General features: G+C 38.9%; 2 protein-coding genes across 3 annotated transcripts in view; one reads left to right on the top strand and one right to left on the bottom strand.

The window, feature by feature from the left end:
• Positions 1–1,452, bottom strand: part of USP33 (ubiquitin specific peptidase 33) — a 44,539-nt gene extending 43,087 nt beyond the window's left edge. Inside the window, exon 1 of one of the 2 annotated variants that reach the window (XM_070746197.1) lies at positions 699–1,452. The gene's annotated coding sequence lies outside the window, so the exon portion shown is untranslated. The remainder of the gene's footprint in view (positions 1–698) is intronic. The other variant, XM_070746196.1, reaches the window with a different exon arrangement.
• A 6,918-nt stretch (positions 1,453–8,370) lies between these two features.
• The window catches only part of MIGA1 (mitoguardin 1), a 49,131-nt gene continuing 36,954 nt past the window's right edge, over positions 8,371–20,547 (top strand). Inside the window, exons 1-6 of the mRNA XM_070746198.1 lie at positions 8,371–8,445; positions 9,423–9,589; positions 13,955–14,132; positions 18,654–18,790; positions 19,155–19,281; positions 20,138–20,274. Of these exons, the coding sequence (XP_070602299.1) occupies positions 9,491–9,589; positions 13,955–14,132; positions 18,654–18,790; positions 19,155–19,281; positions 20,138–20,274 (678 nt within the window). The 5' untranslated portion in view covers positions 8,371–8,445; positions 9,423–9,490. The remainder of the gene's footprint in view (positions 8,446–9,422; positions 9,590–13,954; positions 14,133–18,653; positions 18,791–19,154; positions 19,282–20,137; positions 20,275–20,547) is intronic.

Below are 20,547 nucleotides of genomic sequence, written 5' to 3' on the forward strand. Positions count from 1 at the left end.
CCATCCCTTACATTTAATTGTGTTCTGCATTACAGAATAGATTTCCCAACTGTTTATTAAATTAAGCGGCAGCATGAAATGAAGCAATACGCTGACACAAAATTAATCCTCTAATTTGCCTCTCCCTGTCCTCACCAACAAATATATATTTTATCCCACAGGTTTGAGAGACCAGTACTTCTTTTTTCCCCCCAGGTTAGTGGAGATTTTAAAAAACCTTATTTTCCATGATAACAACGCTGTTTTATGAAACATATTTTCATTCCCTAAAGCCTTGCATCCATTCTTCCTGTACAAAACCGTATATGGCTCAGGGCATCTTCGAGCTTCATAAATTAATCATTATTCAGCTACATTATAATTTACAAAGAAGAATCTTATTTCTCTCTGGATCTTATCCGAGGGGTGGGGGGGTTATCTCTCCTTCAGGTATTTTTTTTTTAACTTAGAAAAATATCTGGACCTAAGGGGGAATGCTTTCCCAGAGAGAAACCTCGTTCTCTTTTAGAGTCGCAGAGGCTTCATCTAGGAAGGGACTCTGCACATGGTCAGAGGCTGTATTCGACTTCAAAAGGACCGGCTTCGTATATCTAAGAAAACGATCCTAAACTAGATTCCGGACTTGAGCTATGGCTCAGAGAAAGACCGTCAAAGCTGGGAAGAGCCTGGCTCCTGAAGGAAGAGAATGGAATTCTTACCGGTAGCAGCAGGTAGACTCGTCCCCTGAATACGCCCTTCAAGGTCCTGAGGGCAAGGAGTGAAATTTCATCCGAAAACCTTAAGGTTTTTCCTCACACCCTTAACGGTCTCTCCATCTCAAAAGCCACCGCTCCTTTCCTTCGTCGTCGTCGTCCTCCTCCCCTGTACCCTAAAAGCTAGTACGGGAACACTTAAAATGCGTCCCAGAACGCTGAAGGACAGAGAAAGACGACGAAACGCCTCAGTTTCCTTCGCTTTCTCCCTCTCTTATTTTTCCAGCGGGTTCCCGAATGCCGGCGCCTTCTCAGCTCTCCTTGAGCCCCGCAACAAAGATGGCGTCGCTGGCTTTCCTGGAGCTCGGGAGGGATTGGCGTAGAAGGCGAACGTGCCCAAAGCAAAGATGGCGGCGATGGAATTCCTCAGCCGGCGCGCCGTCCGTTCTGGAGGTTGATAAGCACGCAGGTAGGAGAGCGCCTGCGTATTAAGCTGACGGTAGGAATCATTAGATCCCTTGTGCGAGGAAAGGAGGAGGAGGAGGTTGCACCTAATTTCGAAAGGCCGGCCTTTCAAGTGGCCATTTCTGAGAGAAGTTTACGTAGAGAGCCTTGCTTTTTTATTCGGTTTCATTTCCTTTGATCTCGGAAGCACGTTTTCTGCCTGTGTTTCCCTTCAACGAAATACTGCCCCATAGATATAGAAAAATTAAGAGCTACGCGGCCTCCAGGATGTCTTCACGGTTTTAGCTGCTACCCCAAAGTTAACCTACCGTGGCGCGTGTTTACCCTCTCTCTTAGTTGTCATTTCCGATTAAAAAGAAATCGCATTGCCGGATCTGGACTGCAAAATCCGGATACCACAAGAAGGCAGGATCGAGTTTTCGGAATGATTTTTTCTAGCGTCTAGTCGTCAGAATATTTAAAGCAAGGATCTGCTAACCCTAAAAATGGGTTTGCTGCGGTCTTCTTATTCTGATTCCACTTCTGCCATTTCTCCCTAATAACTAATGGCAAATGAGTGGAGCATTTCCAGCTTGTTAATTTTTAATATTGACTTTACAGTGTTGAAATTACATTGGAATTTCAAGACTTAAACTACAATTCTTAACTTGAAAACTACAGTTCTCAACTAATTTGAGATCAGTATCCATTGAACTATGTGAGATAAGATAGCCAATTACAGTATTTTAATACTGTACTCACAATACAGAGACAGATCTGGTTCATAATTCAAAGGGTTTGGTGTAGAGAGAGAAAAAGTGTTTGCAAAGGCGGCCTCTAAATCTCTTCCCAAGTTGAATTGAGTGCAAGGAGAGCAAAAACATATTTTGCAATCTATCCATTTTATACTTTCTACACAATACATGCCACGCCTAATAATCCCGCCCCACACTCCTTTATTCTGCTAAGTCATTTTCTATGTTATTCTATACTCTAAAGCAGTGATTTTCAACCTTTTTTGAGCCGCGGCACATTTTTTACATTTACAAAATCCTGGGGCACACCACCAACCAAAATCACACAAAATGACACTCTAACACAGTACATATTACACATATAGTTAATAATATAGTTTCTAAATATATTTATTCACACTTAGTGTGAAACCTGGGCCTGTTTCGATGAACACAAACGGGATATCCTGGCAGGAATGGTAGTTTGGGGACCCATGTTAAATTTCTCCACGGCACACCTGACCATGTCTCACGGCACACTAGTGTGCCGCGGCACACTGGTTGAAAAACACTGCTCTAAAGGGTCAGCATGACAATTCTCTCCATAGTCATAGCTATCTTATCTTGTCCTCCCATAGTTTCCCCCGTTCTTATCTTATTGCATTATACCCTATCCATTGGTGTTCCAGTGGCTTGGCCTTGGATGTGTTCCAGGAGGAACTATCTTCTCAAGTTATTCTAATTTGTTTACTGAATACATCCTGGGTTAGTTTAGAAAAGAGTATTAAAGCTTATGTTTATTATATATAAAGCTTGTTAGTACATTAACTATTTTTTATTAAAAAAAAGTAACTCATCTTTCTTTTCCTTCAACTACAATGGGACTTTATGCAGACGTACATATTGTATCATCATGGCTAATGTTAAAGGTACTCGCATACAAGTTTCCTAATATGAAAACAGTTATTCTTTTTAATTTTGATTAATTTTCTTAATGTAATGCAGACTTAGGACCATCTTAGTTCATATTATGGACAGTTCTTGACAAAAGGTATCCAATACATAAATTAAATATCCTAAATTAAATATCTCTTGTCATCATTACAGAACAGATATCACAACAGAATGGCCATCAAGTCCTTGGAAAAGATTTTCAGATATAGTAATGTGTCTACAACAGTCAGAAATATTAAAGTCACAATATTCCCTGTAATACTCTAAGGAAGCAAAAGTTGTACTTTGTAGAAGCAGGACAGGAAGAGTATTGAAGCTTGTGAACTTTGGTGTTGGAGAAGACTCCTGAAAATAGCAAGAATAGCCAAGAAACAAATGAATCATCAAATAAATCAACCCAAAGTTCACACTTAAAAAAGAAACAGCCATCTCAAAAGTATTGTAGAAGGCTGTAATAATGGAAATGGTGGAAAGAAGAAGAAAACAGCAGCAAGGTAGATGGATTTGATTATAGTGGCAAGGGTTACTTTATATGAAATGCAAAATTATGGATAACCATTGGATGATGATAAAGAATGCTTTCCACATCTCATTTCTACCATCTAGTGATTACTAGATTTTTGGGACCAGAATTTGGTAATCCAGACACAATCTCCAATAGAGAAAAAAACTGATTTAAAGTGTATACAATTGAAATTGGCAAGTTATTTGAGCACTGGAGACTGGAACTTCTGCAAATACAGTGGAACCCCGACATAAGAGCTGCTCTACTTAAGAGCAACTCGAGATAAGAGCTGGGAGGGGAGAGATATTTTTGTTCTACTTACAAGCCCAAATTCGAGATACAAGCGCCAAGGAGCTGTCTCCTGAAGCCAAACGCTAACTTCCGCGTTCGGCTTCAGGAGACAGCTGCGAAGCGGCGCGCGTGTTTTAAAAGGTTGCAGCCGGCCTGGGGGGCTCGGGGGGGTGCTTGCAGCTTTCTTTCTTGCTCTTTTTCTTTCTCTCTTTTACCTTCCCTTCCTCTTATTTCTTCTTTTCTTTCTCCTTCCCACCTTCTTCCCTCCCTCCCTCCCTCCCTTCACTCATTCCTCTCTTACTCTCCCCTTTCATAAGTTTCCTTGCTTCCTTCCTCTGTTCCTGTCCCTTCCCCCTTTCTTTCTTTCTTTCTTTCTTTCTTTCTTGCTTGCTTTCTTGCTTTCTTGCTTTCTTTCTTGCTCTTTTTCTTTCTCTCTTTTACCTTCCCTTCCTCTATTTCTTCTTTTCTTTCTCCTTCCCACCTTCTTCCCTCCCTCCCTCCCTTCACTCATTCCTCTCTTACTCTCCCCTTTCATAAGTTTCCTTGCTTCCTTCCTCTGTTCCTGTCCCTTCCCTCTTTCCTTCCTTCCTTCCCACCCTCCGTCCATTCATTCACCCATTCCTCTCTTGATCGCTTAAAGCCGGTCCCTGGTGCAAAAAGGGTTGGGGACCTCTGTCCTACAGGATTGGGTGGCAGAGAAGTTGAACATATGTAAATTTAAAAGTTTAAGAAAGTTTACAAGTTAAGTGAAAGAAACTTCGTTATTCATTTATATGTACATGTACATTTCTTCATTAAAAACATGTCTTTCTGCATAATTTAGACTAACTTTGTGAGTTTTTTGAGGGCTGGAACCAATTAAAATTATTTACATTAATTCCTATGGGGAAAAGTCGTTCGAGATAAGAGCTGCTCGACTTAAGAGCCCAGGTCCGGAACGAATTAAACTCGTATCTCGAGGTACCACTGTACATCTTCAACTTAGTGATATTTGTAGAAAAATAGAAAAGCCATAAGTAAAATCATGTTGACAAGAGGAACAAAAAAGGGTCACGTACAAGTTGCTGCATCAACAGAGGGATAGTACAGGTAGCCCGCTATTTACAGTAGTTCATTTAATGACCGTTTGAAGTTACGATGGCACTGAAAAAGTAATTTATAACTTATGAACATTTTTCATGCTTATGACCATTGCAGCATCAAAAGGACCCGGATTGTGGGGGCAATAGGCTGGCTGTGTTAAAAACTGCTATTGCTAACATGTTGTAAGCCGCCCTGAGTCTAAAGAGAAGGGCGGCATAAAAATTGAATAAATAAATAAATAATAAATAAATAAATAAAATTCAGATTCTTGACAACTGACTCATATTTATGATGATTGCAGTGTCCCAGGTCATATGATCACCTTTTGCAACCTTCTGACAAGCCAATCAATGGGGAATGCATTTAACAACCCTGTTACGAACTAAACAACTGCATGATTCACTTAAGAACTGTGGCAACAAAAATTGTGAAATGGGACAAAATTCACTTAAAAACTCGCTTAGCCACAGAAATTTTGGGCTCACTTATGGTTGTAAGTCAAGGATTACCTGTATCAAAATCACACAACATGATAGTACCATGTTATACTGTACTGATAAGACCACACTTGGAATACTGCATCAAGTTCTGTTAACAACACAAAAACAGATGCTGAGACTATCTAGAGCAGAGGTCCCCAACCTTTTTTGCACCAGGGACCGGCTTTCAGCTAGACCAGTTTTCCATGGCCCGGTGGGGGGGGGGGAGCTAGCTGTCAGCGGCGCCGTAAAAGGGGCGATCAAGAGAGGAATGGGTGAATGAATGGACGGAGGGTGGGAAGGAAGGAAGGAAAGAGGGAAGGTACAGGAACAGAAGAAGGGTGCAAAGAAGCAAAGAAAGGTGTGAAAGGGGAGAGTAAGAGAGGAAGGAGTGAAAGAAGGGAATGAGGGAGGAAAGAAGGGAGGAAGGAAAAGGAAAGCAAGAAATGGAGGGAGGAAAGGAAGGGAGGAAAGGAAGGAAGGAAGAAAGAAGGAAAGAGGGAAGGTACAGGAACAGAGGAAGGAAGCAAGGAAACTTATGAAAGGGGAGAGTAAGAGAGGAAGGACTGGAGGGAGGGAGGGAAGAAGGTAGGAAGGAGAAAGAAAAGAAATAGAGGAAGGAAAGGTAAAAGAGAGAAAGAAAAAGAGCAAGAAAGAAAGAGAAAGAAAGAAAGAAAGAAAGAAAGAAAGGCAACTTCAAAGAAAGGCTCACTGAGCATCTCTCACTCTCTCTCTCTTTCTATCCCTCTTTCTTTCTTTCTCTTCCTTTCTCTCTCTCCTCTTCCTTTATCTCCTCTTTCTCTCCCCCCTCTCTCCCCCTTTCCCTCTCTCTTTCTCTCTCCCTCTCTTGCTATCTCTCCCCCCTTTCCCTCTCTTTCTCCCTCTCTTTCTCTCTCTCCCCCCTCTCTCTTTCTCTCTCTCTCCCCCTCTTTCTCTCTCTTCTTCTCACTTTCTCTCTCTTGTTTTCTTTCTGTCTCTTTTGCTTTCTCTCTCTCTCACTCTTTCTCTCTTGTTTTGTTTCTCACGCTCTTTCTCTTGTTCTCTCTCTCTTGCTATCTCTTTCTCTCCCCCCTTTCTCTCACTCTCTCTTTCTCACTTTCTCTCTATCTTGCCGTCTGTTGCTTTCACTCACTCTCGTTCTCTCTCCGTTCTTCTCAGCGGTGACGCGCGCACGCCCTGCCCGCCTCACATTTGCCGAGAGGACTTTCGCCCCGGGCTCTCAGCAAGGGGGTTTGCATGAGAGGCGGGGCCGGCGGAAGGTGATATTCAATGTCGGGGGCGCACGGGCGGTTTTGCGCGCGCTCCCTATCTCCCTGCTAGCCCACTCGGAATACGTATTCAAAATAAGAAAAGCCTTTGCCGGCGAAGGCTTTTCTTATTTTGAATACAGTATTCCGAGTGGGCTAGCAGGGAGATAGGGAGCGCGCGCAAAACCGCCCGTGCGCCCCCGACATTGAATATCACCTTCCGCCGGCCCCGCCTCTCATGCAGCCCCCTTGCTGAGAGCCGGGGGCGAAAGTCCTCTCGGCAAATGTGAGGCGGGCAGGGCGTGCGTTCCGGGTGCGGGAGGAGCTGCGGTGAAAGGCAGGAGGTGGCAGAGGAGCAGAGGGGGCAAATCGGGCGGGCGGTGGGCAGCGTGGAAAGGCCGAGGGGGCCCTGGCGCCGCGGACCGGCTGAAAACCCCCAACGGCCCAGTCCCGGTCCGCGGACCGGCGGTTGGAGACCCCTGATCTAGAGTGTAGAGAAGAGCTATAAGGATGATAAGTAGTGTGAGGGCCAAGCCATAAGATGAATAGTTATGGGAACTAATTATATCTAATCTAACGAAAAGAAAGACTAGTTTTCCAATACTTGAGGGGCTGTCACAGAGGAGAGGTGGTGAACATTTTTTCCAAAGCACTTGAAGACAAGACAAGAAGTAAACAGAGCTCTAACCTAGAATTGAGAAATTTCCTGATGGGAATGGCAGGCGCTCCTTCATTGCAAAAAGAGTTTGGACAACCATTTGTTCAGAATGGAATAGGGTTTTCTGCTCACTAGGGGATTGAATTAGAATAGGGGTAGGCAAAGTTGGCTATTCTATGACGTGAACTTCAATTTCCAGAATTCCTGACCTAACATGATTGGCTTAGGAATTCTGAGAATTAAAATCCACAAGTCACATAAGAGTCAACTTTGCTTACCCCTGGATTAGAAGACCTCCAATGTCCCTTCCAATCCCTTTTATTCTCTGTTCTATGTAAAATAAAATATATGTGAATGTGCCCATCCTGAAGACACTTTATGCACTACATTTTGGCCACTCCTTCAGTAAAATCAAGAATTCCTAAAAGTAACAAGTGCTATCTCTAAAATATATTAATGATGAAATCCCAACTTAACTAAGTTATGTTCAGGCTTAAAATTTATTTTGATTAAGAGAAGTTTCAACCAATAGGAATCTCAAATGAGGGCTCTCAAGGTGCCCCATGAGAAATAAATAAATGCAAAAGGAAGACCTTCAGTGTGCTACATCTGATTGGCTGTAGTCTGGAAAAGGAAGTGCCAAATTCTTAAGTTAACCATAACTCTTTGCCCTCTGTCTTCTACTTTCAGAGATAAATCAGTGCCTTCTGCAGGAGAGAATGGAGTTCTCCAAAACTGTAATAATGATGGCAATGATAATAAAGGCAATAATACTGTAGTAATAGTTATAACAATGTATTAATTCTGAAATTTATCTTAATTTATCTTAATTTTACCTTTTTATTTTTAAAGGGTGACTGTCATACTCCTATGTCATTGAGCAAAACAGTCATGAATCATTCTTCTGAGGCATCCTCACAGGATAACAGCCTCTATTTGTTGCAATGTAACTTGTAAATAAGTCTTACAGGATTGGGCGGCATATAAATCAATCAATCAATCAAACAAACAAACACTCTTAAAATAAATATCTCTTGAAAAACACATCTTAGGTTGAGACAAGAATAAATCCAATTCGATTCCCCTGAATTCATGTTACCATCTCTTCCTGCAATCCTTTTTAACATAAGGATGGCACATTAGGTCTTATACAGCCAATATTTGACATTTATAGAGATCACTAATCAAATTCTTATCCATGAGTCATGTTGCTCTATACATTTCTATCTCTATGGTTTTTCTCTCTGCCTGCATCTTCCTCCTCCTGACAGCTCCATCAGAAACTGCTAGCAAGAGCAAGGACTGGTGCAACGGAGAAACGAGTGCATCGTCTAAAGCAGGCTGACATACCTGCAGAGGTAACTGGCAGAATTCCTTCCAACTTAAACAGTTCATTATGCTTTTTTTTAAGCGATGGCAAAAGATTGATTTCCTCTGTAAAAGGAGAGCTACCCATCTCACCCAAATAGGACCGGGAAGTCTTCAGTCTATCAGATGATGAAGATATCGTGGTCAATATACTGTACTGGGTTTTTAGAAAATAATAAGGTCCTGTCATCCGTGGCCACAGTTTCATATTTACATCATCCTAAGCATCCATTATCTTGTTTATCACCCTGTACTCAAGGGATACTTCTGCTAACCCATGGGGATATAATTATACAGCTCTTTGAAATAAGCAATGAAGTCTTATAACATTCTTTGCTCTTCCTCTCTCAGCCATTTATATGTATTTTTTTTAAAAAAGCTCATGCTTTTCAATACAGTTGTAGAAGTGACAAAAACTAAATTTCCTGTTAATTCTAAATGTTCATTTGGAGTTTAGGAGTTGCATCTCCTGGCAATTAGATCAAGAGATTTAGCACACCAAGGAAAGTTAGTGCATATATATATCTTGGCGGTGTAGCAATATTATTTGATCTAATATATCTTTGTGTCTTGAGGCTAATTAAAATCTTGATGGGAATCTGCTTTGGCAATTAAAAAATACATGCTCATGAATATTTTTAATTGATAAAGGTGCATATCCAAAATCATATGCTATTTTCAAGAATAATTCCTTCTGTGACTGAGCAATTTTTCTCTTCAGATTCTCCTCTACAACCTTTAATCTATTCAGTATTCCATTAAGTTAAATGGAGCTTATTCCGGGTATGGGGATATAGAAAGATGGCTAGAATTGTTTTTACTGAAAAGCTCAAAATTGTACTCCCAGCAACCTTCAATGTGTATTACTGCATGCAGTTGTGAGTTGGGGGTTTTTTTTTTATGGAATCTTAGAATCTAAACCATTGAAGGAATGTCTCAAAGCTAGTCCAATATTTTTCTTTGGCAGATTGTCTACCTTGAATAATATGATCCTGATTTAGCATCAATAGATGATGATATAGGAAAGAAGGAGCAATGTCAGAAGACGTGGCTAACGAGGCACATTTTCCTCTTAAAACAGCAGCTTTAAGAGTATTTGATCTTCCACTTTCCTGGTATAATACACTGATACAGGTAATGATTGCCTTTGTTGTTCTTTGAACGCTATTTGAAATACCTGGGAGTGCTTTTTATTATGTCTTTATTTTGTTAAAGTATAATGTTTATATGCATAGTATTATGTTACTAGTTTGTATTATTATTGCATGGAAAATATGTCCCAATGCTATCGTTCTAAGAACCACACCTTCCCTTGTATTCCCTTGGGTTTTTATTTTTATTGTAATTGCTGAATTTCAGAGACTAATAAAATAGAGGGGTTCTTTCTGGTTTCCTCTATAGTTTCAGTGGTGTTGATACCCTACATATTTTCTGTTGATTATTTTTTAATTGATACATAGGTAAGAAACTCTTGAAAGTTGACTTATTTATTGTGGTTTGTGAAATTAGGGATATATACATTGCAAGTATTCTTTTTTATTTTTGTTAGAGAGGGCTAGTTGTATCTAACACAGATTAGGGTAATGATTAAACTAAAAGAAGGAACAGGGAAAAAGTGTGCTGCAAGCTAGGGATACACTAAATGCAGATTTGCTTGTGCATTATGCTACAATGTGGAAGAGCAAAGGTTTTATATTATTTGACATAGTAAACTTTTTAAATTGAGAAAAAATAAAATTTAAAAAATGCCTGCAATCCTAACTTAAAGTTCAGGTATGCAAAATACAGATTAGAAATGTGATTCAGAAAAGCTTTCTTTGCAAAACCTGTAAGTAATAATAGTCACAATGCTATTTCGCAGTCCAAGACAAATCATTGCATAGCAATAAAATGCTATGTGGGATTATTATTTACATGCACAATTGCTACTCAGAAGATTGAAAATCCATATTATATACAGCAGTCTAACTTGCTTTGCAGAAATGATCTTGATCCATAAGTACAATGTGTATATATGCATTTTTACTGCTATTTTACTAATGATAAACCCAATTCTTTTGGATGATGTCAGGTAGGCTGGGGTGGAGAAAAAGCTAGAGAGAAAGCATAGCAAAAGAGCTATAAGAATGACATTTTTGGAGCTGGTAAACAGAATAAATTGAAACCATTTCATAATTAACACTTTTGGTGATCGGTCATACCCTAACAATGTTTTTAATGGTTACATATCAATACTAATGGCAGATATTATAACAGATAGATTGTGTACTTTGGAATCCATACACAGTCTTAATTATGACATACACAGATCAAGATGGTCTTCCTACAACCTGGGTTGCGTGATGTCATTTAATACAGCATACTGATGATACTGAGGTATATATCTCTGCCCCATGTCACTCCAAGGATGCCTGAGAGATTCCCCCCCCCCAAAATGCCTGGAAGCTATGCAGATCTGGATGAAGAAGAATTGGCTTTGGCCCAATTCTACAAGATCAGATTGCTATGAGTTTTAGGGCTCATCTGTATCTAGTGCAGTGGTTCTCATCCCGGGGGTCGGGACCTCTTTGGGTCACCTAAGACCATGGGAAAAGACAAATTTCCCATGGTGTTACGAACTGAAGTTTCTATTCTGGCGCCTTGAGCATATTTTTACAATCTGACCAATCAGGCGTTTACAGTGGGGGTGTCTCTCTGACCTTCCTGCTAACCAGCTTAAAGCTCTGTTGGGATAATTTGTCCTAGACTTATGGTTGGGGGTCACCACAACACTAGGAATTGTATTAAGGAGTCATGGCATTAGAAAGGTTGAGAGCCACTGATCTAGTGGCTTTCTGTCATTGATTATGGATGGGGTAACACTACCCCAGGCAGAGTTTATATATAATCTGGGAGACCTCATGGACTCAGGGTTCTTATCAGCTATAGTGGTGAGAAAAGTCTTTATACAATTACCTTTTGTGTGTGTCAGTTGCACCAAAGTCATTGCTGATGGGTCACTCATGCCTTAGTCACTTCCTGACTAGATTATTGAATGTTCTGTATGTGTGGGCTGCCTTTGGAACCATTAAGCAGCTTTAATTAGTCCAGAATGCAGTAGCATGTGAGATATTGGTTGCGCCACAATATACAGATGTAATACCTCTGCTATGGGACCTGCAATGGCTTCCTGCAGGCTTTGAGGTACTATTCATAATGTTAATGTTAAATTTGAAGCCCTACTTGGCACAAGACAAGGTTACATGTGTTTTTATGTACACTGAGAGCATATGCACCAAAGAAAAATTCCTTATGTGTCCAATCACACTTGGCCAATAAAGAATTCTATTCCGTTCTGTTCCATTCCATTCCATTCGATTTTTATGGTTCCGTCTTTGGCTGTTGATTTCTGCTCATCCCATCAGATTGGGCAGAGTGAACATGCCCTGGTTCTCATGGGCAAAGCAGTATTATTTGGTGCTTGCTAGGAATTGTGTCCTCTCTCTCATGGTACCTGTGTTGTGCAACAGCTTCCACCCCCTCTGAGATAGTGGACATTCCTGAGGCTGTCGACCTTCCAGAAAGTTATTCCCCTAGGAACTGGGACTATAGTATTAATGGAGCTCTGATATTGTTGTTATTTGCCATTAAGATTTTTTAAAGAACCTTGACCTTGATCTCTCCCCCCCCCCCCCCCCAATATAGTGGATTGTCTATTTGTTTGTTTTTATTTTTGATTGTGATCCTGAGTGCCTTTGGCAGATAGGCAGCTGTATAGATAGGATGAATAAACACATTTGATTCAATGACATATTGCCCATGTGGTTTTGATCCATTTAGTCACTTTACATATCACTAAAATTTTAACAGTGGAACTGGAAACATTACCAGCTTCTATAGATTGATTGATTCCAAATCCTCTTATGTTGTTTCAACTGTGTTATTTTGAACAATGTATAGGAAAATATACATTATATATGATTCATCCCAATTCGGGTACATCTCCCATTCTTGCCTCAGACCCCTAACACATATTTTAAAAATTGTGTTGTAAAAACCTCCTGAATATTAGGAGTGAGAGGGCAGTTCTTATATCTAACGGGAAGACATTCCTTAGGAAGGAAGCTCCTGCAGAAAATCCTAGGCTCTTCTTGCTGCATCTGAAGTAGTCTGAGAACTCTCAGTAATTGCTGCATGATAAAACTATGGATGGAGAATTGAGTGAGGGTTTCTAAATTATGGATATCACACTTCTTCTTGGGTTTTTTAGGGACTCTCATTCCTGTCACTTAAGCCAACCCTTCCATTTAACAAACTCTCAATTCATAATTAAAACAGCAAAAATTATTCATTTCTGCCTTTAATTACAAATAACGGAAATGTTTTTTCTTATATCAGCAAATTAATGAGAATGCAATGTAATATAACAACAGCAGAAATAAAATGTATTTACATTCTCACAGACCACCGTTCTCTTGCAGTATTTCCACTGCATAAGCACAGAGGCACATTGGATGTGTTGTCTGCCTTCTTCCTGTCCAAAATATTTGTAGTGACCTTCCTCTTTCTTTCCCATCAGCCAGCACACCGTAATCTTCCTATTATCAATCTTCAAATTATTTCTTTTTTTCCGATTCTGCCATGGGCTCCATCCACTTCCCAATCTTCCTGACCAAGATTCCTGACCAAGATTCTAAAAAATGTCTGTACTCTTTTAAAATTAGTTTGATTTAACATATGCTAAAGAATGTGAATTGAGTCTTCAGAGAGGGGCGGTATACAAATCTAATAAATTATTATTATTATTATTATTATTATTAATTAAAACAGCAAAAATTATTCATTTCTGCCTTTAATTACAAATAATGGAAATGTTTTTTTCTTATATTAGCAAATTAATGAGAATTCACATTGCTAATTTTGCTAATTAGCACATTGCTAATTTTCATTGTGCCTCCTCCTTTCCCATTTGCATATCTATCTATGGATTTTTGCAATCCATTAGATTTTTCATTGAAAATTATGGTATTTTCAAATTTCACATTCGTTTTCATGCACAAGCACATATTTTGAGGTCCCTGGTAATAGGGCATGGCAACTGAAATTGTCTTTTTGGATTTCCTGGATGTAATGCAAAAAAAAAAAAAAAAGACATTTACTTTACCAAAATAATTACGAACAAATATAAGGTAGGTGAAATTAGTATACTTGCTATATAGTTGGGCAACCAAGATTCTAAAAAATGTCTGTACTCTTTTTAAATTAGTTTGATTTAACATATGCTAAAGAATTTGAATTGAGTCTTCGGAGAGGGGCGGTATACAAATCTAATATATTATTATTATTATTATTATTATTATTATTATTATTATTATTATTATTATTCGTGTGTTGATAGAAGTGCTTTCTTTATTGGACACAGGATTCATATTTAATACATGAATGTAATAGGCTTATAAATGTAAATTGTTGTATTTCTGCACAAATGTAATAAAACTTTTTTTAACTATTTGTTTTAAGGTTAAAATCTCACCAGGGCTAAAGAAACTATTTGCGATAACAGCAGTAAGTGCCATAACTGTGCTTTTTCTTGCCCATCACTTCAAAAGAAAACGAGGGAAGAAAACCAGGAAACTATCTCCATGGGAATCAGACCATTTGATGTTCGATTTTGCAAAAACTTCTGGGTCAGAGAAAAGTAGGCAACATTTTCTCTATGGAAAGCTAATATTGAAAGAGTTACCTGATAACTCAATTATTTGAGAGTAAAACTTACTAAAGTGAGATTTCCTTTCAAAGAAGCATCAGAGGTCTATGCTTCATAGCTTACAATTACATGGAAACAAGTATAACTGAAAAGTAGAGTGTGGTCCCAAATGATCATATGCAACTGGAAATGTATTGGATTACAACTGAAATATGAATACAGTGATCCCTCGATTTTTGCGGTCTTGATTTTCGCGAAACGCTATACCACGGTTTTTCAAAAAATAATAATTAAAAAATACTCCACGGTTTTTTTCCTATACCACGGTTTTTCCCACCCGATGACGTCATATGTCATCACCAAGAATCACTTCTCTCTCTCTTTCTCTTTCTCTATCTCTCCCCCTCTTGCTCTCTCTCTTTTTCTCGCTTTCCCTCTCTTGTTTTCTTTCTCTTCGCCCGCGGGCGGGCGGGTGAACGGTGGGCGGGCGGCGGGCGAGTGGCGGGCGAGCGGGCGGGTGGGCGGCGAGTGGGCGGTGGTGAACGGGCGAGCGGCGGGCGGGCGGGCAAATGGGGCGAACGGCGGGCAGCGAGCGGCGAGTGGGAGGGCGAGCGGGCGGCGGGCGGGCGGGCGAGTAGGCGGGCGAACGGCGGGCGAGCGGGCAAGTGGTGAGCGAACGGCCGGCGGGCGGGTGCCTACGGGGAACGGTGGCCGCCAGCGCTGCTGCAGGAGGACCCGTGTCCAAAGAAAGCCGGGTAGTTTTTGGCTGTCCATAGCCAAAAATGGTGTTTTTACTTCCGCGCCGCTATATCGCGGAAAATCGATTATCGCGGGAGGTCTTGGAACGTAACCCCCGCGATAATCGAGGGATAACTGTAATGTTATTTTTTCAGTCTTGTACAATCTAGTCCTGTGAGGTTGACTAGACTTGCTTTCTAAGTCTGGTCAAACCTCAAAGGGCTAGATTGTACAAGACTGAAAAAATAACATTATTTATACCATTATTTATACCATTACCATATAAATCAGGATTATTTTTATTGTAACAGCTATAGTAACAGAATTGTGAGGTGTGGAAGACCAGGTCCACATGTGAAGGTTCAGTTTAATTTTTTGTTAACCTCCTGTTCTGTTTAAGAAAAGTAACAAATCTTATGTTCCCGGGTCACCCTGACCCGGACCGAAAACTCTTCATTTGCAGTGCTTATGTTTGGTCTTTTTGAAAGCTTTTTTCACTTGGAAAGTAGTCTGAACATTTCTGCACACAATGATATGAAAATTGAAATGAAAAAAGTAAATCTTATTGGTTTATTTTGCGGATATAATGCACGCCCCCCCTGTTTTTGTGAAATTTTTTTCAATTTATGGATAGTTTTGCTTGCAAAATGCATTCTATTTTACTAAAGTTGGTATGGGATTGGTAGCTTGAACATTTCTGAACATAATGATATGAAAATTGAACTGGAAAAATTGATGCATATTGGTTTATTTTGTCGATGAAATGCACGCCCCCCCGTTTTTTTTAAATAGTCTTCACTTTATGGATAGTTTTGCTAGCAAAATACATTCTATTTTACTAAAGTTGGTGTGGGATTGGTAGCTTGAACATTTCTGAACATAATGATATGAAAATTGAACTGGAAAAATTGATGCATATTGGTTTATTTTGCACATAAAGTATGCCTCAATTATTTCAATTTATATAAAAATTATGCTGTTAATTTCAAACTTACATACTTTTTTTTAGTAAAATGGATTTGTTTCATAAAATTAGTTCTCTGGCTACAATGTGGTTGATTTTCAAAAGGATATTCCAAATATTTCTAGACAAATATGTATAAACAGTGACAATAATGGCACACAGCAAGGCCGAGGGGGGGTGGCCCTTTTGTGGCAAAAATAAACCAATAAGAACCATTTTTTTCAGTTCATTTATATTTTTCTTATATTCAGAAATGTTCAATTTAGTATATCAAACCTTTTGGGGGAAAATTCCTTAGGGATTTGTAGCCTTAAAAAATAGAAATTGACACGAAATTAAAAAAGGATGGGGGGAGGGGCTTTTTGATCAAAATAAAAATATAAGTCTCAATTTTTCCAGTTCAATTTTCATATCATTATGTTCATAAATGTTCAAACTAGTTTTCCAGTTGAAAAAGTTTTCAAAAAGATCAAATTCAAGTACCTAAAAAAATTATTTTTGGTCCGGTCACATACGAACAGAAACAGATTCAAAGTTATGATTTTTTTTTGCCCAGAAAACAATTAGCCACCACCCCAAAAATATTTTTTGATGATCAGCATTGTTAAATTGAGTAAATGAATGCCTAAGATTTTAAAGAATATTTCGGATTTGGAGCATAAAAAAATAAAAAGTGAAAATGGTTGCAAGCAGCCAAGGGGGGGGGGGCTTATTTCTGATGTTAAAAAACCAATAAGAATCATTTTTTTCAGTTCCTTTATATTTTTCTTATATTCAGAAATGTTCAAGCTACCAATCCCACACCAACTTTAGTAAAATAGAATGCATTTTGCAAGCAAAACTATCCATAAATTGAAAAAAATTTCACAAAAACGGGGGGGGGGCGTGCATTATATCCGCAAAATAAACCAATAAGATTTACTTTTTTCATTTCAATTTTCATATCATTGTGTGCAGAAATGTTCAGACTACTTTCCAAGTGAAAAAAGCTTTCAAAAAGACCAAACATAAGCACTGCAAATGAAGAGTTTTCGGTCCGGGTCAGGGTGACCCGGGAACATAAGATTTGTAACTTTTTTTGCCCAGCAAAAACTAAGCCCCCCACCCCCCCAAAAAAATTCTCATAGAGATAACCCCTGAAATGATGAATAGTCATGAAATTTCAAGTTTCAGATATGCAGGGAAATTTTTTTACAGGGACTCAAACTTGGCTTCGGGTCACATACGACCCGAACAGAACAGCAGGGTTTTAAAAGCCTATGCTTTTAGAATTTTCTCAGCTAACGGTTAGAGTTAGAGAAGCGTCAATGGCAGTCAAGTGGGGGTGGACTTAGTTCATTTTTGGTTATACAGACTCTACTTAAGAACACCTCTACTTAAGAACCAGGTGTTCAAGATTTTTTTGCCTCTACTTAAGAACCATTTTCTACTTAAGAACCCGAGCCCAGAAAAAATTCCCAGGAAATTTGAGAGCGACACAAAGGCCCGGCCAGTTTCCTGCCATTCCCCCTTTAATCCCGTCCATCTCGGGCTTTTCTGGGCTGCCAGAGGAGCCTTTTGGTGACACTTAAGTAGGCTTTGGCAGTCCAGAGTAAACAAAGCATTTTCCTTTCTCTGGGCGCTTGGACAGGGAATAAATGTTTGACAGCGCCCAGAGATAATAAATGCTCCTTTCACTCTGGGCAGCCGAGGAGTCAACACAGTGAAGGAAAGGCGCTGGCTACAAAGCAAGGAAGCGAGAGGAGAGGGGAGCCCTTCAGCATGGGAAGGAAGAGGCAGCAGGTAGCAGCAACAGTAGCCAATGTATGGGAGGCAGCTTCGCGCCGGGTGTATGGGAAACGCGTGCTCCTCCTTGCCGCCTCAGAGTCCCTCTTTTTTTTTTTAAGCCTTAAAGCAGGGGTCTTCAAACTTGGCAACTTTAAGGCTTGTTGACTTCAACTCCCAGAATTCTCCAGCCAGCCTATAGCTGTCTGGTGGCTGCTACTACTATAGCTGCTACTGGAGCTATGCTGGATGGAGAATTCTGGGAGTTGAAGTCCACAAGCCTTAAAGTTGCCACGTTTGGGGACCTCTGCCTTAAAGTTTGGGATTTTTTTTTTATTCCCCTCCCCTCCCCTTCTTCGGCAGCGACTCTCCTCCTCCTCCTCCTCTTCCTCCTCCTCCTCCCACCCAAATTCCGAGCTTTTTATTTCTTTTCTAATAGGTTTGCACACATTATTTGCTTTTACATTGATTCCTATGGGAAAAATTGCCTCTACTTAAGAATGTTTCCATTTAAGAACCTGGTTCTTAAGTAGGGGTACCACTGTATAGTGATTGTAAGCTGATCCCTCTTTTTGCCAGTATTCGTATAAAAATCTTGCAAGTCTGAATAACTTTCCCTTTTCTCAGTCTAATTTCATGTAAACTATGGAGTATCTTTAAATGAGATGTTTTCTCAAGTTACTTCACCTGGGTTCAGATCCTGCTTATCCTGCTTATTTAATTACCTAATTATTGCCACGGCAGCAATTTCCTTCTAGTTTTGCCTTAACCCTAATCCTAGCCCAATTAGTGGTTTTATTTCACAGCCTCAAATCATGTTGTCCATAAAATGTGCACATTTCCCTGCAGAAAAAAATAGACAAAAACATGAACAATCCTCATATATATAATATGTCATTATCTATTATACAGCATTAATAACATATACATGTATTTGTAAAATAATATTTATTTAGAGACTTTATTTTAAGATAAAGTCTTTTTCCTTAATGAAAAAGAAGATGCACATAAGCTAATTCCATTATTCATCCTCTTTATGTCCTAAGATTCTAGTTGTTCCAGCAGCAAACAAAATCTAACACTTTCACTGAATTCCATCAAAGAAAAAGGTTTTCAATCTTACATCCATGCCAGTGGTGATCTCTTCAATAAATATTCTGGTTCCCTGCAGAGTTTGGCCTCGGTAAGTGTAATTTATTGAGATCTATTATATGTATTTTAGGAATGAAAAACAGATGGTTTTTTTCTTTGCTTGATGGACTTTTTATAAAAAGCAAGTACTGTATTCACATACTTCTCTTTTTTTGAAAGATCAGCATTTCACTAAAAATAGTATATCAAATAAATTATTACTTATTTTCCTAGAATACTGAAATCAGTTGTTATAGGCCCACAATTACCATATTTGTGGTTTTTATACTTATTGTTTATGAAACCAATTTTATACTTATTGTTCATGAAATGAAAGAGTAAAATATAACTATTAGAAATAGTATATTGTTACATTTCCTTTAGCTTACATGCACATATTGTTTTTTTTAAATTAGGCTCACAGTGCCATCTCTTGTCCTAGTTGTGTTTGTGTGAATTCTAATTCCTGGGATAAAACAGATGAAGATAATATGAAACTAGTCAATATTCCAGTAACTACTCCAGAAAATTTATATTTGATGGGTAAATACACCGTATATAATATTTATGATATTATTATTGGAAGTACAATATAACAAATTAAAATACAGTAAACAGATTTTAAAACTTCACCATTCAGTGCAAAAGTATGAAATGCTGATGTAAAGAATAATTAGAATTCTTTTAAATAAAAGATGGTTTAATAGGTACTGTGTAAAAATATTAGATGCAAATTCACAAAATGTTTTCTTATTGAATCTCATAATATGGATTGAGTGATAATATATGACATCAAGTTAGTGTCCATTCTTAGCAACCACATAGATTTTGCCCATGATGATAGATCTCTAATGTGGTCTTTCAGGTCTGTTAATAGTGTTCCCACTGCCATTGTAACTGAGTCCATTCATCTGGCTGTTGGTTGTTCTCTTTTCTTTTCTTCCACCTTTCCCAGCATATTTCTCCAGAGAGCTAGGTGTCACAAGTAGGATAATATGAACCTGGTCATTTGTTGAATTAGTTTAGGATGGGTTATTGCACAAAACAGAAGGTTGACTTCGGTGATCTCAATATTTCCACTCAATTTTATACTTCTAAGAATATGAGGTATTTATTCTTAAACACTTCAGTGTGATGGAACTTAAATCCATCTAATTAAACCTTTTGACTATGCTTACTGGGATGTTAAGAGCTGTATTCCCAATACATCTTCAGAAAAATAAATCGGGGAGGAGAGGACAGCTAATTGAATGCAGATCTCTTGTGGGGGTTTAGTATTTTGACACACTCTCTCAAGGTTTCCTATGTCTAGTACAGTATACTTAAGGCAGAGTAGTTCACACTTGCAGGTAAAACAAAGAAAATGTATGATATAAGGAAGCTTTATCATTTTTTTCAGGGATGGAGCTATTTGAAGAAGCACTACAACGATGGGAACAAGCATTGACTTTTCGCAACAGACAAGTTGAAGATGAAGCCAGGTGTGGTGCCATCAAGCTTGGAGCAGGTGATGCTATTGCAGAAGAACAGATGGAGGTAAGACGATGTCAGTACACACAGCATTTGCTGCTTATTAGGTAACTTTATGCTGTTATATGAATGGAGGAGGGGGTTCAGATATTATAACTATATATTCCATTTTCCACTGAAGACATTGAGAAAGCCAGATTGCATCTGTAATTTAAAATGAATGCTCTACCAGGGACACATTGCTTATATTGTCATTCTTCCTCAATATCAAATTACAGTGTATACTATTTGTTATAACTTTAGCATCAAAAATATTTTAAAAAATTTATATCCCAAATC

The sequence above is a fragment of the Erythrolamprus reginae genome, chromosome 3, assembly GCF_031021105.1.
Source record: "Erythrolamprus reginae isolate rEryReg1 chromosome 3, rEryReg1.hap1, whole genome shotgun sequence".
NCBI lineage: Eukaryota > Metazoa > Chordata > Lepidosauria > Squamata > Dipsadidae > Erythrolamprus > Erythrolamprus reginae.